This window comes from Varanus komodoensis, unplaced genomic scaffold (genome assembly GCF_004798865.1).
Source record: "Varanus komodoensis strain SLA01 unplaced genomic scaffold, ASM479886v1 scaffold10, whole genome shotgun sequence".
Classification (NCBI taxonomy): domain Eukaryota; kingdom Metazoa; phylum Chordata; class Lepidosauria; order Squamata; family Varanidae; genus Varanus; species Varanus komodoensis.
In genome coordinates, this window is record NW_025335269.1 from 31,662,640 (window position 1) to 31,681,669 (window position 19,030).

Here is a 19,030-nt window from a genome sequence, read left to right on the forward strand (position 1 = left end):
TTTTTTTTTCTTTGGGACAGCTTTAGTTGCTACCTCTTGTACAATGTTGCGAATCTCCTTCCATAGTTCTTCAGGCACTCTGTCTATCAGATCTGATTCCTTAAATCTATTTGTCACCTCTACTGTATATTCATCAGGGATATGATTTAGGTCATACCTGAGTGGCTTAGTGTTTTTCCCTACTTTCTTCAATTTAAGCCTAACTTTTGCAACAAGAAGCTCATGATCTGAGCCACAGTCAGCTCCTGGTCTAGTTTTTACTGACTGTATAGAGCTTCTCCATCTTTGGCTGCAGAGCACATAGTCAATCTGATATCTGTGCTGACCATCTGGTGATGTCCATGTGTAGAGTCGTCTCTTGGGTTGTTGGAAAAGAGTGTTTGCTATGACCATCGTCTTCTCTTGACAAAATTCTACCAGCCTGTGTCCTGCTTCATTTTGTACTCCCAAGGCCAAACTTGCCTGTTCTTCTGGTTATCTTTTGGCTTCCTACTTTAGCATTCCAATCCCCCATGATGATAAGGACATCATTTTTGGGTGTTAATTCTAGAAGGTGTTGTAGGCCTTCATAGAACTGGTCAACTTAAGCCTCTTCAGCTCCAGTGGTTGGGGCATAGACTTGGACTATTGTGATGCTGAATGGTTTTCCTTGGATTCGAACTGAGATCATTCTGTCATTTTGGAGGTTGTATCCCAGTACTGCTTTTCCTACTCTTTTATTGACTATGAAGGCTACTCCATTTCTTCTGAGGGATTCTTGCCCACAGTAGTATACCTGATGGTCATCTGAATTAAATTCACCCATTCCTGTCCATTTTAGTTCACTGATCCCTAAGATGTTGATGTTCAGTCTTGTCATCTCTTGTTTGACCACATCCAGCTTGCCCTGATTCATGGATCTTACATTCCAGGTTCCTATGCAGAATAGATCTTTACAGCATCGGACTCTCCTTTCACCACCAGACGCATCCAGAGCTGAGTGTCCTTTTGGCTTTGACCCAGTCGCTTCATTCTTTCTGGCGCTACTAGTACTAGCCCTCTGCTCTTCCCCAGTAGCACATTGGACACCTTCCGACCTGAGAGGCTCATCTTCTGACATCATATCTTTTTGGCTTTTGGTACTTTCCATGGGGTTTTCATGGCAAGGATACTGGAGTGGGTTGCCATTTCCTTCTCCAGTGTTTGGGTTAGGATACGGTTAACCCAATTTCCATCTCTTCAGACTGATTTGAGCCTTTAAAGCAAAGGGACATGAAGGGGGAAAAAAAAACCAGGGCAGTTCCACAGGGACGACTGAGAAACCGCCTCCATGCCCCACATCTTCCCTCTCCGTCCCCAGTGTCATGACTTGTTGGACGGCAAGGCTGTGTGTGCAGGGACTGTCTGGTGTCTATGGACTGCACCTTGCACCTTTGCACCACTGAACAGCAGTTCCTCGGCATCTGGGAGCAGGGAATGAGGCTTCCCGATCTGCCTGGCGGAACCCCAGGTGAACTTGCTGCGCAGCGAGCCTCTCAATGGGGTGTCCCAGGGCACTTGAGTGCCTGAGGCAAGGGCAATGCCCTCTTGCCGTTGCCTCCAGACCCACCCAGAGAAGCCAGCCAACTGCTGGCGCAAGACTGGCCGGAGAGTGCCCTCCGCCACCCCCAAGGGCAAAACGCCAGTGTGGGAAGTGGTAGGCAGGCTGCCAACGGTCCTCTGGCATGGTCACCCCCCAGCTGTTGCTTGGGTATCTTCTGCTTTCCCCCCACCCTATGGTGGGGCCGGCCCCACTTCAGAGCACATGGCTAGGACTCCTCACCTCCTCCAAGCAGCGCGCTTCCTCCTGGTCATTCTCCTTCACAAACTCCTCCAGCGGGTATTTTAGCCTTGGGAACGGTGCAATGGGCCAGTCAAAGGAAGGGATGTCCAGTTTGTGAATGGCTTTAGAATGTGTGGTGGCCAAGCAACCTAGAGGAAGCAGGGGCACAAATGGTCAAGAAGCATTTGCACGGTGGCTCCCTCAGGCTGGAGATGGGGAAGAAGCCCAACCAATATCAAACGGGCCCAGGTTTCTAAAAGACGTGAACTGTGGATTTCACAGAAGACCGGCTTTTCCAGAGTCATGTGAATGTGATGAACTCAAGGACTATTTCTTAGACTTTTGGGTGTGGGCAGGGGGATTTGTGAAAATTCACACTTGTGCTAAGGTGCAAATAATGGATTGCACTAATGAACAGACAAGGGAATCAAAAATGCCTGACAATCACAAAACAAGTTGACATGGATTTAATAGAATCCGCACCTCCACCTGCACTCAGAAATGGCGCAGGCCACATGCCATCTCAAGGCCGCCTTTGTGGTACAATGTGGCCAGAGCAACACACAAAATGGGGAGCATGGAACAGAGAGTACCAATTCAGTCTATAGGTGGGGGATCCTGTTTTTGCATGCTCTGTTCTTACACGAAAACAAAGAAAGTGCACAGCTGCTTGCAGGAAGAAAACTAGAACGATGGGTAAAGAGAGACATTCAGTCCCCCACCCTGCTCTGCAAGGCTTCTACTTGCAGGAATTTCCTCTAACCTGCAGCAGCATTAAAAAATAATGCCTGCACCAGCTCTCTGTGGTCACGCAGTGCATTCTACCTCTCCAGGACTCTCCCGTCCGCTTCTGCTGTCCAGCCTCACCTGCTGTCAGGACTTGTTCAAGAACCCAGCAAATGGTGGCCTCTTCCTCTGGTGGCCCCATCCCAGGAGCAGTGGCCGCAATGCCACTGTCTGAACCAGCTGGCAGCCAGCCGCCTGCCACCTGAATGACCCAGGATGCCCCTGGGTAGCCTCACTCCAGAGACCTGTGAGTAATCAAAGCAGCACCCCACATGCCACCGGAGCCGGCCTTTTCATTTCACTCCACAGTCACATTACTCGGGGGCTTCGAGAGAGTTCAAAACAGTGGCGCCTACACCCCAGCTCAGCATCGCATTGCGGTGGCCCACCTGGCTGAGATGTTAGGGAGGGTGCCAGACCTGCCTGGTGAACCCCCACGCAGGTAGGTCAGCATGCCCAGGAAGGGAGGGAATGTCTCCTTCAGCCGGAGACGCTCCTGGGTGCCACATTTTCGCAGTGGGTGGGCTGAAGCCTAAAGGGCCACAAAACACCAGCAAACTAGCCCAAAGCTCTTACTGGCAGTCACTCGGCCTCGGGAGGGAAAACAACACAAGAACTGGGAACTCTTCAGGACTGGAGGCTGGGGCAGAGTGGATGGGCCAGAGGAGTGGGGGAGCCATGGCCGTCCAAGCATCCTGATGGGTCCCCCAAGATCTCAGGAGAAGCAAATTTGCCCCTGGGGCCAGAGGTTCTCCTCCCCTGGGCTAAGCACAACACCGTGCATCACTCCAAACAGGCCTTTCTTATTTCTGTGGTTGTTTTTCTTAATGCAACCTTGTTCCCATGCACCATGTTTCAAGACAATTTCACTATTTATTGAACCTCTACGTCAACCAATGGGCCATGGCACTTTGCAGCCACTCATGACAGAAGTACAAACATATACATAGATAATAAAATACAATAACATTCAGCAAAATGTTACAAAATGCAAGTTGAGCATACACAGCACAACTAATTTTCAGTGAAAACAAGATAAGCCATGGTACAGTTCCTGTCTACCGCTCATGTACCATTCTACACGACTCTGGTGTACCCGCAGCTGGAGTCCTGCATCCATTGCTGGGCTCCACATTATAGGAGACACAGCTAGGTTAGAATCGGTTCAGTGCAGGGTCACAAGATTGGTAGATAGGTTGGGAGGGATGACAGGTAAGGAGAGACTGGGCGAACTGGGTCTTTTCAGCCTGGGGAAGAGGAGACTCCAAGGGGATAAATATCCCCTTATTTATAACTTTTAACTTACAGGTATGGGAGGGGATGTCATGTGGAGGAGGGCTGTGACCTGATTGTCCCTGCAGTGGAGGGCAGGACGTGTTCCAGTGGGGCAAAGCTCAAGGAACCAGGCTTCAGGTTGGATGCCAGGAAGCACTCCCTGACAGTTAGGACCCCTTGGATATGGAATGGGCTTCCATGGGAGGTGGCTGAAGCCCCATCATTGATGGTGTTCAAGGAAAGATCAGACAAACACGTGTTGGGGATTACACGAGCAGAACCAGGGGGTCAGAGTAGATGGCCTGAGAGGTCCCCTCTGACTTGTTTTGTTTCTATGCTTCTAAAGTGGATTAGACCTTAGAACTGCTCCTTACGCTATGAGTCTGAGAAAGATGGGGGGCGGGGGGAGAATCTGGACTGCATCAGGCTGAAAACAAAGCAACGGGTTCTCCCTGCCTGGTGGCCCACACGCCAACAGAGACCAACCAGTTGACTGCGCCTTACCCATGGTTCTTCCGTGGAACGCACCCATGAAGGAAAGCATGCTGTATTCGGGACAACCTGGGGGCTGAAACCAAAACAGGAAGTTAATATCACAGCGTACTTCAATCTGTCCAGTGCAGGCAGCATCGCTTCCTGCAGAAGGAAATCCTTGGACAGAAAGAAGCTATTTGGCAGGATTTATTTTACAGTATTTTCAGAAATTAGTCCCCTTCTGTTAACACCATTTCAGGGTGGCTTGTGATAAAAATAAAAGCAATGCAAAACAGGAAAGACAACCACAATTTCAGTAAAGCACAAAACTGTCCTCCCCGAACACAGTGAGTTGGGTTCTGAGGTCTTCTGTGGAGACTATGGACATCACTCCATGGCCAAGAATGTGTTGTTGAAGGACAGCACATAAGCACTCCTTCTCCGCAGCAGCACCCACCCTCTGGGAAGCTCACTTGCATGGGGTGCAAGAGGAAGAGCCGGGCAGGCCCAGGACACTCCCTGAAGAGCTGGGAATGCCACAAGTCCCTGTCTGAGCAGGCCAGAATGCCTTGGCAAGCTCTGCGGGACAAAGGCCACCCAGAAGCTACAGAAAAGAAAAGCACACCATGGAGAGAAGGGCCCTCTGGATGCCACACACTTTTCCCATGCAAGAATCCCAAAGTCGAGCCAAGAACCAGCTTTTCACCTGGTTAATCATGCAGGTTTCCAGCTCTTCCTTGGTAACACTGTTGTGTCCTCGTTCTTTGTTCTGAAAAATGAAGACTTTATATTAGTGGTCACAGAAGTCATGCACACAAGAGAGTCCTCAAGTGCAGCCGAGGCTCTCTCTTCCAAGGCGATCACTAAAGGAGAGACAAACAGAAAGATCTGACAGAACCATTCTGTGCACACTCCTGCCCATTCAGTCACTGGTGGCCTGGAGTGAGGGACATCCCAGGCCATGGCTTTTCTTTGGGGGCAGCAGGACAAGGGAGGGCAGCTCCTGGGGGCAGGTGATGGTGGCGTCATGCAGGGTTGGTCCTCAGAGGGCTTCTTGATGTCCCCTGGCAGGGCAGAAGGGAGATATAACAGGCTCCAGTTACAGGAAGCCAGATTTGGGTCAGATATCAGGAAGAACCTCCTGGCTGTCTGAGCAGCACGGCAATGGAACCCATGACCTGGGGAGGAGGTGGGCTCTCCCACACAGGGGGCAATCAAGGTGCAACTGGGCAGCCCTCTGAGGGTGATGCTTCTGTGATCCCATGAAACCTGCTTAGTGTGCCTACATCCAGGACATCCTGGGTGGTGCCAGAGTCTGCAGATTCAGCAAGTGGCTGACTTCATGGTGTGAGAAGAACCCTGAGAGAAAGGATCCCGTGGCCTGATTCGGTGGGTTTCCTCCATCAGGACCGCCTCTTTGGATGCCAGGAAACAAGCTGGGGCTTTCCACATGCAAGGCACACAATCTCCCCGAGAACGGCAGCCCAGCCCTCTGTGTTCGCCCCCCTCCTTCGAGCACAGCCCATCCGTGGCACTCACCCTGTACCACATGAAGATGGTCTTGAAGGCATTTTCATTAGAGCAAGATCCGCAGGACATTGTGATAACCTGTGAGAGGCCCTTAGGAGCCACCTGTCAGTCAGAGAGAAAAGTGGATGTAGCAGAGATGCCTCAAGGCCAGAGAAAGATGCTCATGTCCTACCTTCTTTTGGGGACTGGGACCGGTGCCTCTAAAGCTACCCAGCCCCACTGAGCTACCCGGCCCCTCCACTCGCGTCACACCCTACTGAATAGCAACATATCACCGTCCCATGAGCCATTTGTCTCCCCCAGGAATTCCCCTGAGTAGACACGGAGCTTCACATCAAACCTGAAGACGCCCCCCCCCGCACCTTTTGTCCAGCTTCTCTCCTGGGTTTGGGCCCTGCACTGGCCACCTTCGCTGAACTGCATGGCCTCCCAGTACAAAACGGGCCACAAATTTTTGTCTTAGCATTGTAGCCACTCAGGAATGCTGGAATGTGCTGGCCTTTTGAGACTGCTTTTGTTCTTGGTGTTAAAAGCCATGCCCTTTCAGGGCCGCAGCAAGCCAGGAGCAAGCCCGCCTTTTCTAACCTGATACCAGCACAGGAATGCCTTCTCACAACCTTCAGAAAGATGGTTCAGGCAGAGCCTATGTTGACAGAGCGTGTTGTTCCCCAGCCCGTCCCTTTCCAGAGGTGCCAAGACTACCTCTCCGCTGGGCTTGCTGTCTGGGGGTTAGGGGAGTTGTAGTCTCAATACTTTGGAGGGCGCCAGCCTGGGAAACCCGATCTAGTGATTCAGGAGCCCCTGAACAACCATCTTGGGGGTGCTGAGCCCTCTCCACCTTTGCTGCTCCTGCAGTCTGTTGCTGCATCCACATCTCTAGCAGCAGCAAATGAGAACCAGCGCCGAGCCATCTGCGCAGGTGGAGCTGTGTGGCGAAACGGACCCCCCCGCTCGGTCCACCCAGCTAGGCTCTGCCAATGCGAACAACATCTGCGCCCAGGGTGTCCAGAAGAAATGTCCCAGCCCTGCCAAGAGGAGCCGTGGACTGACCCTGGGAACTTCTGCATGCAGAGGGGCTCTGGCACCGGTGTGCCCCTTCTTGCCCGTCCCCTGAACGCAGAACGTACCGACAGCAGTGATTCCTTTAGCTTTTCCGCAAAGTTTTCCGGAGGCAAGATCCCCAGGGCAGGTCTGTTGACAAAGGTGCTCTGAAAGGAACCCAAATATGCCAAGTGAGGGTCTGGTGCTGCTAGGCGAATGGCCAAGTCGCATCTGGGCCCAACAGGGCTTGGTGGTGGCACTCAGGCTGCTTGAGGCAAGAGCTGCCCCAGTTTTATAGGCAGAGGCTGGGTGGGGCGGGGCCAGCAGAAAAAGGGGCATGGGGTATCAACCACCCCGTGCCCCCCTTTCTGCAGCCTCCCTCTGCCCATGCACATCTCACCCAGCCACAACAATTGCGCCCCCAACCTCCCCTCCTGCAGTTCCCAGTCTAACCCTGCAGGGCCTCGTGCCGCTTGGCCCCCTCACAGGCGCTTCCACCATTTCATAGCTGGAGCCCTCCCTCAAGGCCAGGCAGCTCCTGCTGACGTGTCATTCAACATGCGGTGCCATCAACATCCAGCGCCTGCCCTCTCTCTGACTCACTCAAGTTCCCCTCCTGTCTCTCTCCCATCCCACGCTGTTCTTCTAGAATGTCAGACTGCAGTCCATGAAAATGCTCCTCTGTCCTATTGTGGGAGACGATGCACGTCCTGTGCAGGGAGGGCATGAGCGGCATGTGGAGGCGACCTTGCCCCTCGGCTGCGGCAGCTTGGACGTGGTGGGAGGGAGGCCGGGGTGCCGCCAGTTGCGTCCTGCAGGCCCTGGTCTTCGCCCCTGCACCGTCCCCAGCAAGCCCCCTTGACTCTTCTCCAGCACTGCTCCTGTGACCCCAGGGAAGGCGCCTATGCAGCCACAGCGGGATCCCGACTCAGCCCTCCCACCTCTGCGGTCGGGGCTGCTTTCCGCAGCCTCCGCGATGCGATCCACGGTGCCTCAGGACCCCTCTGCTAGGGAGAGGAAGGGCTGCTGCACACACACCTACGTTTGATTTCTGACGTGCCTGAGAACCTTTTCCGATGGGTGGGCCACTCGCAAGAGGCAGTGGACAAGGTACAAGATTAGAGCGCCACTGGGGTCAGGGGGTGACAGAAGGTAGAATGAGACTGAGTGATAGACCAGAAAGGATTTTCCCACCCCCAACTGCGCAGCAAGAAACACAACTGAAACATTTTCCCCTGTGAATTGCATTGCAGAAAAGAGAAGGAGTATTTCTGGATGAAGCGCTTATGGTGTTTCCCAACCCCGCCTCATTTGTGGAATTTTCTGGGCAGCCTAGAGCTTGCTGTCTGAGATCACTAGCTTTCCCATCTTCCTCTTTAAGAAAGAAAATCCAGGATAGCTGCCTGGCACCTTCTCCTTGGCAGTGCCAAGAGCCCTCCAATGCTTCAGGGAAAAACAGGTGCGGCCTTTTCGGGGTGCTGGGCATGCATTCCTGAGCTGAGCCCATGCTCAAATGCATCCTGTTCCTTCAGGGTTTGCGCTCACCAGCCTGAGGCAGGATTTGGCCTTTGGCTCTGGCTGGTGGATCTGGGGGTTCTCATAAAATCCAAGGAAGCCCTCCTTCAAACTGGAAAGAACCACCTGTACCCCACGTTCTCTAATCCTTTGATCCAAAGGAAGTTGTAGTGCTTTCCAGAAGCAAACACGGCTGCGCATTTTCCAGAATTAGAGACAAGGAAGGCACCATCATGCTAAGGGATTTAAGAGCAGGCAATATTTCCTGAAGCTACAAACAAAAGCATCTTTCCATTGGTCTCTTGGGAAAAAGCCACATACCAGATTCTGCGGTTGCTGTAGAAGTTTTATTAGAGAAGGATGGCTGTATCCTAGAACAAAAGAGACAGACCATTTGAATTTGCTGTTAGGAAACCATGTTTGGGAATCCTACAAGTAGGGGTGTGCAAGAATTTTATTTCCATACACAAATCATGCAAACACATACTCCTCCCAAAGGCATGTGTTTTCTGAGGAACACTAGTGAATTCCTGAATTGGGCAGTTGATGTTGAAAAATGTGTATTTTTTAAAAAAGCACCCCTGAAAACAAATTCTTACATGCTTTGCTCAGTGAGGGGAGGGAGCGTGTACTTTTGGAAAATAAGCCGGGAAATGTGGCTTTTCCCTGTTCAAAATGCACACCTGAATGATCGTCCCCATTTGAATGAGCTGAAATGCAGATCAACATGCTTTTCTGAATGCAGGCAAGCTGAAAAACTGTGGGCTCTCCATCCAGCATTTACAAAAATGGTACATTGTTTTTACGAGTCTTTTCAGCACTTTACTGGTACATGCCCAGGTGCATGCAAACTTTTTGGTTGGAAAGCTCCATTGCAAACTTTTTGTCTTTCTTAGGATACCAGAATTCCTCTGTGCATGTATTGTCGTGAAACTGCAAAATTAGGTGAGTCTGCATTCAAATGCAAAGCAAATGCCAAATATAGCTGTCAACCGACTTCTCAGCCTCCACCCCCACCCTTACTCCCCTTGTCGAAGTGATTTTTAAAGCCATCTAAGATAATAACCAATCCCCTCCTCTCAGAAGGGAACTTCCACCTGAGAGCCTTACCTATAGGGATGGAGGAAATCTGGGAGTAGAGGTCCAGCATACGGTTCCCATCAACATCGACTAGGTAATTCCCTCGGCTCTCCTCATAGTTGCAGAAAAAGTGCACAGCTTCTGCGTTCTGGAAGAGGCAGAAGAAACAGGCTGTGATGCTACACCAGACTGTCACCAGCTTCCAAAGGACACAAGGAGGCCTAGCAATTAGCCTGGCCTTGGTTTTCCTCTTCTTCGCATCCCGGAGTCCACACAGTCTTTAGCATCCCCCACAGCAGTGCCTTGAAGTAGCCAAACATGGTGCAAGGCACAGTCTTTCTTACTTAAGCGTGCTAAAACTGGCCACTTTTCTTTCCCCTCCCAGCTGTCTATGCCAAAGGAAGAATTTACTGCAAAGAACACCTAATGGGGCATAGCAGGTGGGCCGGGGCAAGTTTCAAGCAGGAAACTGGAGAGGTAGCTTAAAATCCTAATAAAAAAGTATCCTAAAAAGCAGAGCCATCAGCCTGCCAACAAAAGTGCGTACAGTCAAGGCTATGGTTTTCCCAGTTGCAATGTATGGCTTTGAAAGCTGGACCATAAGGAAGGCTGAGCGCCACAGGATTGAGGCCTTTGAATTGTGGTGCTGGAGGAGACTCCTGCGAGTAACTTGGACCGCAAGGCATCAAACCGGTCAGTCCTAGAGGAGATCAACCCTGACTGCTCTTTAGAAGGCCAGATAGTGAAGATGAAACTCAAATACTTTGGCCACCCAATGAGAAGGAAGGACTCCCTGGAGAAGAGCCTAATGCTGGGAACAATAGATGGCAAAAGAAGAAGGGGACGGCAGAGGATGAGGTGGCTGGATGGAGTCACTGAAGCAGTTGGTGTGAGCTTGGGTGGACTCCGGGGGATGGTGGAAGACAGGAAGGCCTGGAGGAATGTTGTCCATGGGGTTGCAATGGGTCGGACATGACTTTGAGACTAAGCAACAACAATCCTAAAATCCATGCAGGGAGCACATTCAGGTCAGGTTCTCATGATGGCTGTTCCTTCAAAATAAGAAGGTTTCTCTTTGGATCATTGTAGGCAGGAAGGCCTCAAAGAAGGATGGGCAACCTTTCTTCTCTTGAGCATCACACTCCCTTGTGGTGATGCTCAAGAGATGCCCGAGGACAATCTTGGGCTGCATCTTGATGGCGAGCAAGGTCAAGTATCCCAGTACCATGGGCATTTTTTGCCAGAAAGCTGGACTGACTGCATGCAGTGGGCTTTTAAAGTGAGGCTGAGCCTGCACAGAATTAGGCCAAGGATGGCAGTTGCCAGCCCTGCATCAAGGGGAGTTTCTGTGCAAAAGAGCTGTGACATGCACAGACACAAACCACTGTTCTTACATGTTTACAGGGCTTGAGGAGGAATGGGTTGGAGGTAAAGACGGTCAAACGTGTTTGGCTCGAAAGTTAAAAGATAAATGCTACATTACTCCAATAAAGCAGAACTATTCCAGTGAAAATGTGAATCTTAGATTTTGGAGATGTGGGGCCACCCAAAGCACTTGCCCACGTATGCAGTGGCATGGACCAGTGAAGCAAAGATTTTGGGTTCAGGTTTTTGCAGTGGGGTCAAACCACAACATTATCTGTAAGCTCTAATATTCAACTAAAATATAAATTGCTCCTGACTTTTTTTCTGGGCAGAAGCCAAGCTGGTCATAGCTGCTAACTGGAAACGAGCAAATTGACTTTCCCTTCTCATATGGAAACAGAAATTGAAGTGGAGAACTTACTGAGAGAGAGAAACTTGCTAAATGCTCCCCAGTACAAAGAGGCCAGTAGAATGCGGCACCTTTTTGATGGACTAAACAACTTTGCAAGACGTATGGAATGCCGAGGCATGATCTGCAAGCATGACGAGGGGTCTCTGTAGCAGATCATCTCGCCTGTGCCAAGCAGACATCCTGAGCAATCACAGTGTATTGAAATGGGCTCACATGTGCCATGCTGAGTTTTTACCTATTCATTGTCACTTTGAAAAATTCAATTAAAAGCAACGAGAGCAGGAGAAATTACCTGGATTCCATTCAACTGCTTCATTAATTCCTGAAAAGATAGAAAGAAAATATTATGAATCTGTTGTTGGCTGATATTAGAAAAAGGACTGTTGGGTGGCAGGATGGGATGGAGAGCGGAGCCGATATACTGAGTAACGCACCTACTTTGCATGCAGAAAGAGCTCCGGATCAAGCCCGCCAAAAGGTGCTCTTTGCTATCTCATACAGAGCCGAACCAAGCAGCTTTCCAAGGCAGTCCAAGGCCGCTTCCACCATGCTTCCATGGGAAGCTCATGGTGGCAGCCTGGCCCCCTGATCTCTCCACTCTTCCGGCCTGCTGTGCATGCTAAGGAGGATTCTTGGAAAGGGACTAGACTCCCATTTTCATTCCAAAGATTTTAGCTATCTTTGGTGCTACTCCCCCTCCAGAAAATCTGCTGCAGGTTAATGAAGTGCATCTCGATTCCAGAGTCATTTCAGAGATGGCTCTAGATCCGGGGGGGTGGGGAGTGGGGGGGTGTCTGGATGACGGGGTCTTCTCATACCAATCCAAAGGGTACTGGGTGCTCTTCCACCTTTCTCCCTGAACAGTTTTCCTGGTATGGAAAGGGCCGTGGGGAGACACGGAAAGGCTGCGAGTGGAAGACTTGCAAACTCTGTGAAGGACGCATGATGAAAACCACGACTGGAGGTCCTCCAGGAAGAGGATGCGGCTCATTTCTGAGGGATACAGTTCTGCCTTCCCTCAACGGAGGGAGGGGATGGCAGTGGGGAAGGAGACTGGGCCATGCCAGGCAAAGGAAGGGCCCTGCCCACAAAGGCTACTGCTAATGTCCCTTCGCCACAGCCGTGCCGTGAGAGCCAGCGTGGGGCTGTGGTGGAAAGTGTGAGGCTGGGACTCAGGCGATCAGGGTCCACGTCCCCACTCAGCCATGGAGCCAACTCGGTGACTTTGGGCCAGTCACAGCCTCTCAGCCCAGCCTGCCTCACAGGGCTGTTGTTGCGGGCATAAGGTGGCGAGCAGGAGGAGGAGAATGATGTAAGCTGCTTATAGTTCTTTGTAGGAAAAAAGGCAGGATATAAATCTAATAAATAAACAAACTGCTGAGAAGAAACTAATTTCAAAACCAAGAGGGCTACAGAGCAGCCACTGGCCACATGGGCTAGGGAGGATGGGACATGTAGTTCAAGACACCTGGCAGTCAAGGAAGGCTGCTACCACCTTCTAGCCTTCTCCTACTCACGTCTTGTCAAGACCCGAAAACCAGGGTGCTGCTCTTCACGAGTTTTCAAGCTGGGGACAGGTCAACTCCAGGCACTGCCCCCAAGGCTGCTCAGGGGCCCTTCTGGGGCTGGCAGGGGCCTCCCTCTTTCCCTCCAGCCCTGCGGTGAGATCACACACCACACTTGGCTGGAGGGCTTTCCTGTCCCTCCTCTCCAGCCCCCGCCACATCATTCCAGGAAGGCTGTAGTCCCCGGCAGGCAAATTCCAGCTTGACCGGCCAGCTCGGTCTCTGCTCAGGACGGGTCTCCTCCTTCCTGCCTGTGCAGGGCTGCGGACTCCCCTCCCGCCACACACGCTTGCTGCGCTCACATCTGCCTTGCCTTTCGCCTCGCTTTCTCTCCCTCATGGATTTCTTCATAACATTTGGATCCTGCCTTTTTCCCTGCCAGGAACTGGAGACATTTACACAGTCCTCCTGCTCCTTTCCATCTTATCTTCCCGAGAGTCCAAGGCCAGGCTGAGTCATGCACTGGCCCAAATCCACCTGGGAGGCATCATGGCCATTGGAGTCAGAACCTGCCCTCCCCAGGTCCTGGCAGCCCAGATCACCACAGTGGGACACTGCGAAAGCCTGTGGGAAGGAAGAGCCAGGGCCTCTGAGCAGCAGGAGCTCCGACCGGAAAGGGTGGGCCAGAGAGACAAAGGCCTGCTCTCAATAGTCCTGGGAGCCATTTCTGGTCCCCTGGATTTGGCAATTTACCCTAGATCTTGGTCCGGGGACCTCTGTCTTCATAAGCGGCCCATCATAGTCGAATTCCACATCAATCTTCGCTGCGGCTTGGCTGATTCCTCGGTGCCCTGGAAGGAACATTTGGGGAGCCAGTTGGTGAACACAACCTAGGCGTGCTTAGCTTGGAAGAGGCCCACAGCTGCCAGCGTCCCCCACACCCCTGAGCGTCTCTTTCTGGTTTCTAGGAAAGGTGGCAGGAGGGCAAAATGGCCCCGTTCTGGCACGGGGCAAATGCACGCTTGCTGCCCCCAGATGTCAGCCACCACCTGCTTGTCAGCGGCTTTCAGGGTATTTATTCATTTTTGGCCGTGAACTGCAGGGAGGCGCTCTGGAGAGAGGGATACTTTCTCATATTGCATTGTTCTTAGGTTGTGTTCGGATGCTTCTTCTTATGTGTATTGTTAAGCCAATTACAGTTTATATCGGATTTTTACATTACATGCTATCTAATTATTTTATAGTTGTTTTAATTGTGGATATGCGTGCGTAAGCTGCCCTAGAGCTAAGAGGAATAGCATACAAGTGTAATAAATAAACTCGAAGATCTTCCACTGGGGCCCTCCTTCAGGAGCCCTCTCTGAAGGAGGTGGCAAGAGCGGCCACCAGAGCAGGGCCTTCTCTGTGGTGGCTCCCTTGCTTTGGAACTGCTCCCCAGAGGGGCGCACTTGTGCTGATGCTTTCTTCCTCTCAGAGCTAGGCCAAAACCTTTTTATTCACCCATTATTTTAAGGGCTAATTGTTCTATTGCAGATTTTATTTATGACAGTTGTATTTTAAGGTGTCGCACTCTGATTGTAAACTGTTTTGAGATCCGCTTGAATCAAGACAGGACAGAAATGTTTTAAATAAATACATACATAAAATAAGTCATTTTAAGATTGGCTTTTGCCATGGGAAGCAATGCATACATTCACATAATACTATCGATGCAATTAATGAGCACAAAAGTGAATGGCAGACCCTGGCCGTTTGCCTCCGCCTCTCGCTTTTAAGCTCTCCAGCCCTCCCCTGGCAGGAGTATCAAGGGTTGGGCTTTATAGTCAAGGCATTCACTTTGTTGCGCTGCCAAAGGTTCAGGCGCAGCTGCCGCAAGCCAGCAGGCCTGCAGGTGCCCAGCAGCCAAGCTGCTGGACAGGTGAGCACCTGCGGAGCGGAGCCCGGCCATGGTGATGGTGCGGGGAGGGCTCATCAGGAGCAGCGCTTGGGGCCGCTCTCTTGGACGATATGAAGGGCGACACGGCCTACTCCTCATCGACGCAGCCTCATGTTTCTGACCCAGCCATGCTTCCTGCGCAGAGCCAGGGTGGCTCACGTGCATCTACTTGCCACTGTATCCTCAACAACCTGGTAGGCAGGCAGAGTCCACGATGGGCCCCCGTCACCCAGGGAGCCTCATGGCCAAGCGGGGGTTGAGCCCCCGTCACCGGAGTCCCGGCCCCGCAACCTTGCCGCGGAGCTGCATGGGCTCTCCCACGCAGCACGGGAGACTGGCGTGCTCTTTCGGCTGTGCGTGCGCGCGAAGGGGAGAGAGATGAGAGGAGCAAGGGGGCCCAGGTGCTGGGGGAGCCCTGGGGTCCTGGCCCCACACTGGGCCTGGGGTCCTGGCCCCACACTGACTGCCCAGGGCCCTGGCCTCCCTGGCGCCAGGAGGAGGACTTTTTCTCTGCTTGCCTGTTGCCGAGCCGGAAACCATTTCCAGGGGGTCTGCAGCGAGCGGGGAGGGGCTAATTCCCCCCTTTCCAAATGCTGCAACCCCCCCCCCCCCCCCCCCCCCCCCACAAATCCCCCCCCCCGGCGAAATTAATCTTTTTTTGTTGGGGGAGCACGGGGGAGGGGTGTGTAGTGGGGGGGGGGGGCTGAAGGGTGATTTGCCCAAATCCCTGTTTTGCTACAAAGCCTGCTGGCCAACCCTGGCTTTCTCTTGGCCAAGCCTACCTCACAGAGTTGTCGCAAAGGAGATAAACTGGCATAACCTATAACATGTGCCACCCTAAACACATTAATGGAAGGGCAGGCATTCAAGAAGAATTATATCCCACTTTTTTCCTCCGCTTGCATGGTCTTTGGCCTTTCCATTTCATCTCCACAACAACCCTGCAAGGTAGAGCAGGTCAAGAATCAGTGGCTGCCTGCCTGCTAAGCTCTCTGGAGTCCCAGTCCAGCATGCCAACCTTTGCACCACACAGGCTCTCAAGGCGACTCTGACGCCGTAAGACCCCTAAGGTTTTACTGGCACGCAGTCCTTCTCCTCCAGGTCCTCAGAAGGCTCATCTGCACCAAACCACCCCGGGAGAGGCAGGACTGGGGATGCTTCCAAGAATCCATCCTGGCCCCGTGCCCTTGGCCACCATTGCGAAAGGGATCTGAGAGCCCCAAGAGTGACAGCCTGAACTGTTAGGCATTGACCAGAAAGCAAATAGCCCTTGCGTCATGTTCTGGAAACTGAGCCTTGTTTATGGGATGCTTGCAGGGTAACGTCAGAAGCTGACGAGGCTCAACGAGAGGCAGAAGCGGCTTCTCGCACGCCACGGCCTCCTTCCCCGGCCCAAGGCATTCTGCGGCCTCTTTCAAGGCTTCAGGCAGGAAGGGAAGAGTCCAGTTCTGCTCATGGGACGTCATTTTGTGTATCTGGCCTGGCAGTTACGCAAGGCAGAGAACATGCAAGAAGCTACGGAAGCTCACAACGAAGCCTGCGCTGGGCACCGAATCCAAGAGGCCAGAAGGGAGCCACAAGCCAGCCAGACTTTCAGGGGAAACTGCAGCAGCTAAGTGGACACGGCAGCCGAACTGCACCTCAAGAAGGCCTCGGCCAAGAGGTGCTTCTAGGTGCTGCGCCAGGCTTGGTCACTTCTGCAGCAAGGGGACAAGGCCGCCAGCCTACCTTGTAGGGCTGCTCTGAGGAGTCCCAAGGCAAGGAAAGCCAAGCACTTTGGACAATTGAAAGCACCCGCCCATCCTGTTGCCCCCTGGACAAGATGGGCTGCACCTTCCAGCACCCCGGAGAAAGGCAGGGGAGGGGGACCTCCAGGGCGAGGGTTTTGAGTAGCCCAGCTACTTCCGAGAAACACTCGTGGTCATCCCAAAGGCAAGGGGAAGTCCTGGGCTGGGAGAGGGGATGAGCAGTGGATGGGCTGGGCCTGCGGGCTGTTGTGAGGGTGAAAGGAAAAGGATGAGGAGGATCATTTTGTCATTCACGAAAAACAGCAGAGTATAATATAATGACTGTAAAAAATAATAAAATAAAATAACGTTGATGCATGCATCCACACTGCTGTTTATCTGGCTCTGGACTTTCTACAAGCTTCCCTCCATATCTGTGAGCTGAAGTCGAGGATGGGCAACCTCTGGAAGCCAGAGCAGTCACCTTGCCCCAGACCCACAGGGAGTTGCACCCCTACCCGACTGCCCAAATGGTTACTGCCACCACATTTCTTCCAGTCCCCCCCCCCCCCGCTATCTTCCTGGGAACAAGGAATGGTTCGTGAGCAGAATCACACTCAATAGAATCCTATTTGCATGGATAATTCCCACGAAGGTGGCGGCAAGGGCAAGGGCCAGATGTGTGAGGTGCGCAGGCGGGTCTGAAGCCTATGGCAGCCTTTCCCACTCTGGTATCCTGCAATAGTTCAGGGCTTTGTCTCCCAACCTTCCCACCCCAGATGGCCCATACCAGCATCTAAACCATCTGTGAGGTTCATCAGGTTGGGGAAGACCAAGCCGCAGGGTGCACGGATGAGCCAGGCCCTGCGATGCCAAGCTGAATGTGTGAATGAACTCCAGGGTACATGCCATGTGTTGGGAGGTACGCTGGGAGTTCTTGCTGTGGGGTTATAAACGGATGGTCCCGTTCACGCATGCAAGCCACCAGCTCCTGGGCACCAAGTGCTGATCACACCTGCGTGCAGGGAAGACAAGTAGTGTACTTGTATGTCAGAATCATGGCCAAACATACAGTGACCTGAGTGATGCACAGGCATGCGAAGCAACCCGCAGCACGCACTGGGAAGGGAACCACTCCGAACGTGCGGTGTTTCTCATCTCAGATTCCCAGGGAAGCGCACTCGCTCGATCCTCCTCGCAAGGGTTCCCTGCCTCTGCATTCTGCTGCTCGCATGGGGCAGAAGCAGCAGCAGCTCCTCCCCAGCCTGGATATGCGAAGGAGGAGGAAGGGGGCAGAGTTCCAGTGGGGAGGAGAAGGGCATGCCTGACGCAGGCTGGCACCCCAGGAGCACTGCTGTGCCGAGCATTTTCCACAGCTCGGCACAGCCTGCGTGTCCCTCTGTTTACGCAACGCCGATAATAAGCTAGCAGATCGCTGCAGAAACAGAGCCATATTTCCCACCCCTGCTGTAATATTGATCCTGCGTGTTCCAAATGGTTGCAACACAGCACACAGAGAGAGTAATTCATTTTAAAAGGGAGAATCGATACTTAAAGCAGATAGCTGTTCAATTGGCGTTTGGACAGGAAAGTATTTGGGCATTCCACTGTACGACCCTGTTAAATGGGTGCTCTGTCTTTTAAAGTGTTTCAGAATGCTTTGCACATGGCCTGTGGTTTTCAAAAAACTTCAGGATTGGCCGCAGAACCAGCCCCCTGCACAGGTGCTACAGAACCCCGCGTGTGGCATAGAAGACTCCAGGGAGCTTTCCAGGGTGCTGCACATATCGTTCCCCTGGCATGGCGGGGCTGGTTTGGACTCTTTGTCACTCCCAGTGAATTAAGGAAGTCCCATAAGCTTCTGAGGAACACCTCCCCTCACCCTGCTCCCTGGAAAATAGTTTCCAGAACCCCCATCCTGGCCTAATATCCTCATTCTGTTCTGCATGATTTCCTCCACTCACCAGCTGCAAATATCCTTGAATTCTGCTGCAGTGAACACATTAAATGTCGGCTCAGCAGCATCAATGCCATTTCCCTTTTCTTCAGTCAAGGAAAACAATCAAATTTTCTTTTTCCTCCAGGTGATGACCTGCTGGGTGAGAGAGAAGGGAGTTTGAAAACACAGCCAAAGTCATTTCTACTTGGCCAGAGATCATGAAGCTCAGAATAAGCTTCTAATCGGTGTCCTTTCCTTAAAAAAAGGAAGTAGGCACACATTAAATTAGGATCCACCTTTGCCTGATTCTTCAGTACCGCTGTGAAGCAAATTCTTGAGCTGCTTCTCACTCAGACTGAGCCATGCAGAATGTGGAGCCTTTCCAGACTCAGGCAGATGTGTGACCAGCACGGTTTTCACTGGCTGGGGCAGAAGCTCTGCTGGGCTTGATGGGGCCCTAGCCAAGGAGGCCCTGGTGATAGCATCCTCCCACCCTGGTTGCTGCCCAGTGGCTGCCCCACAGTCTCCTCCCCTGGGCCCTGCTTGCTGCCCCGCTTCCTGCCCCCCTATCTGGTCGCTCTGCTCACTTTCTCCTACCAGTTTACCTAACCCTTTCAGTGATGCGTTGGCTTGGGTGAATGACT

General features: G+C 52.3%; 1 protein-coding gene across 1 annotated transcript; it reads right to left on the reverse strand.

The window, feature by feature from the left end:
- Positions 1–1,198: 1,198 nt before the first annotated feature.
- Positions 1,199–18,546, reverse strand: LOC123017667 (4-aminobutyrate aminotransferase, mitochondrial-like). Its single transcript, XM_044419155.1, has 11 exons — positions 18,412–18,546; positions 13,538–13,635; positions 11,572–11,601; positions 9,533–9,650; positions 8,744–8,793; positions 6,994–7,074; positions 5,876–5,968; positions 5,043–5,105; positions 4,367–4,430; positions 1,802–1,950; positions 1,199–1,234 (listed from the first exon to the last, which is right to left on the reverse strand). Exons 1-11 carry the CDS (start codon positions 18,479–18,481, stop codon positions 1,199–1,201), a joined length of 852 nt encoding a protein of 283 aa, XP_044275090.1. The 5' UTR covers positions 18,482–18,546.
- Positions 18,547–19,030: the final 484 nt, after the last annotated feature.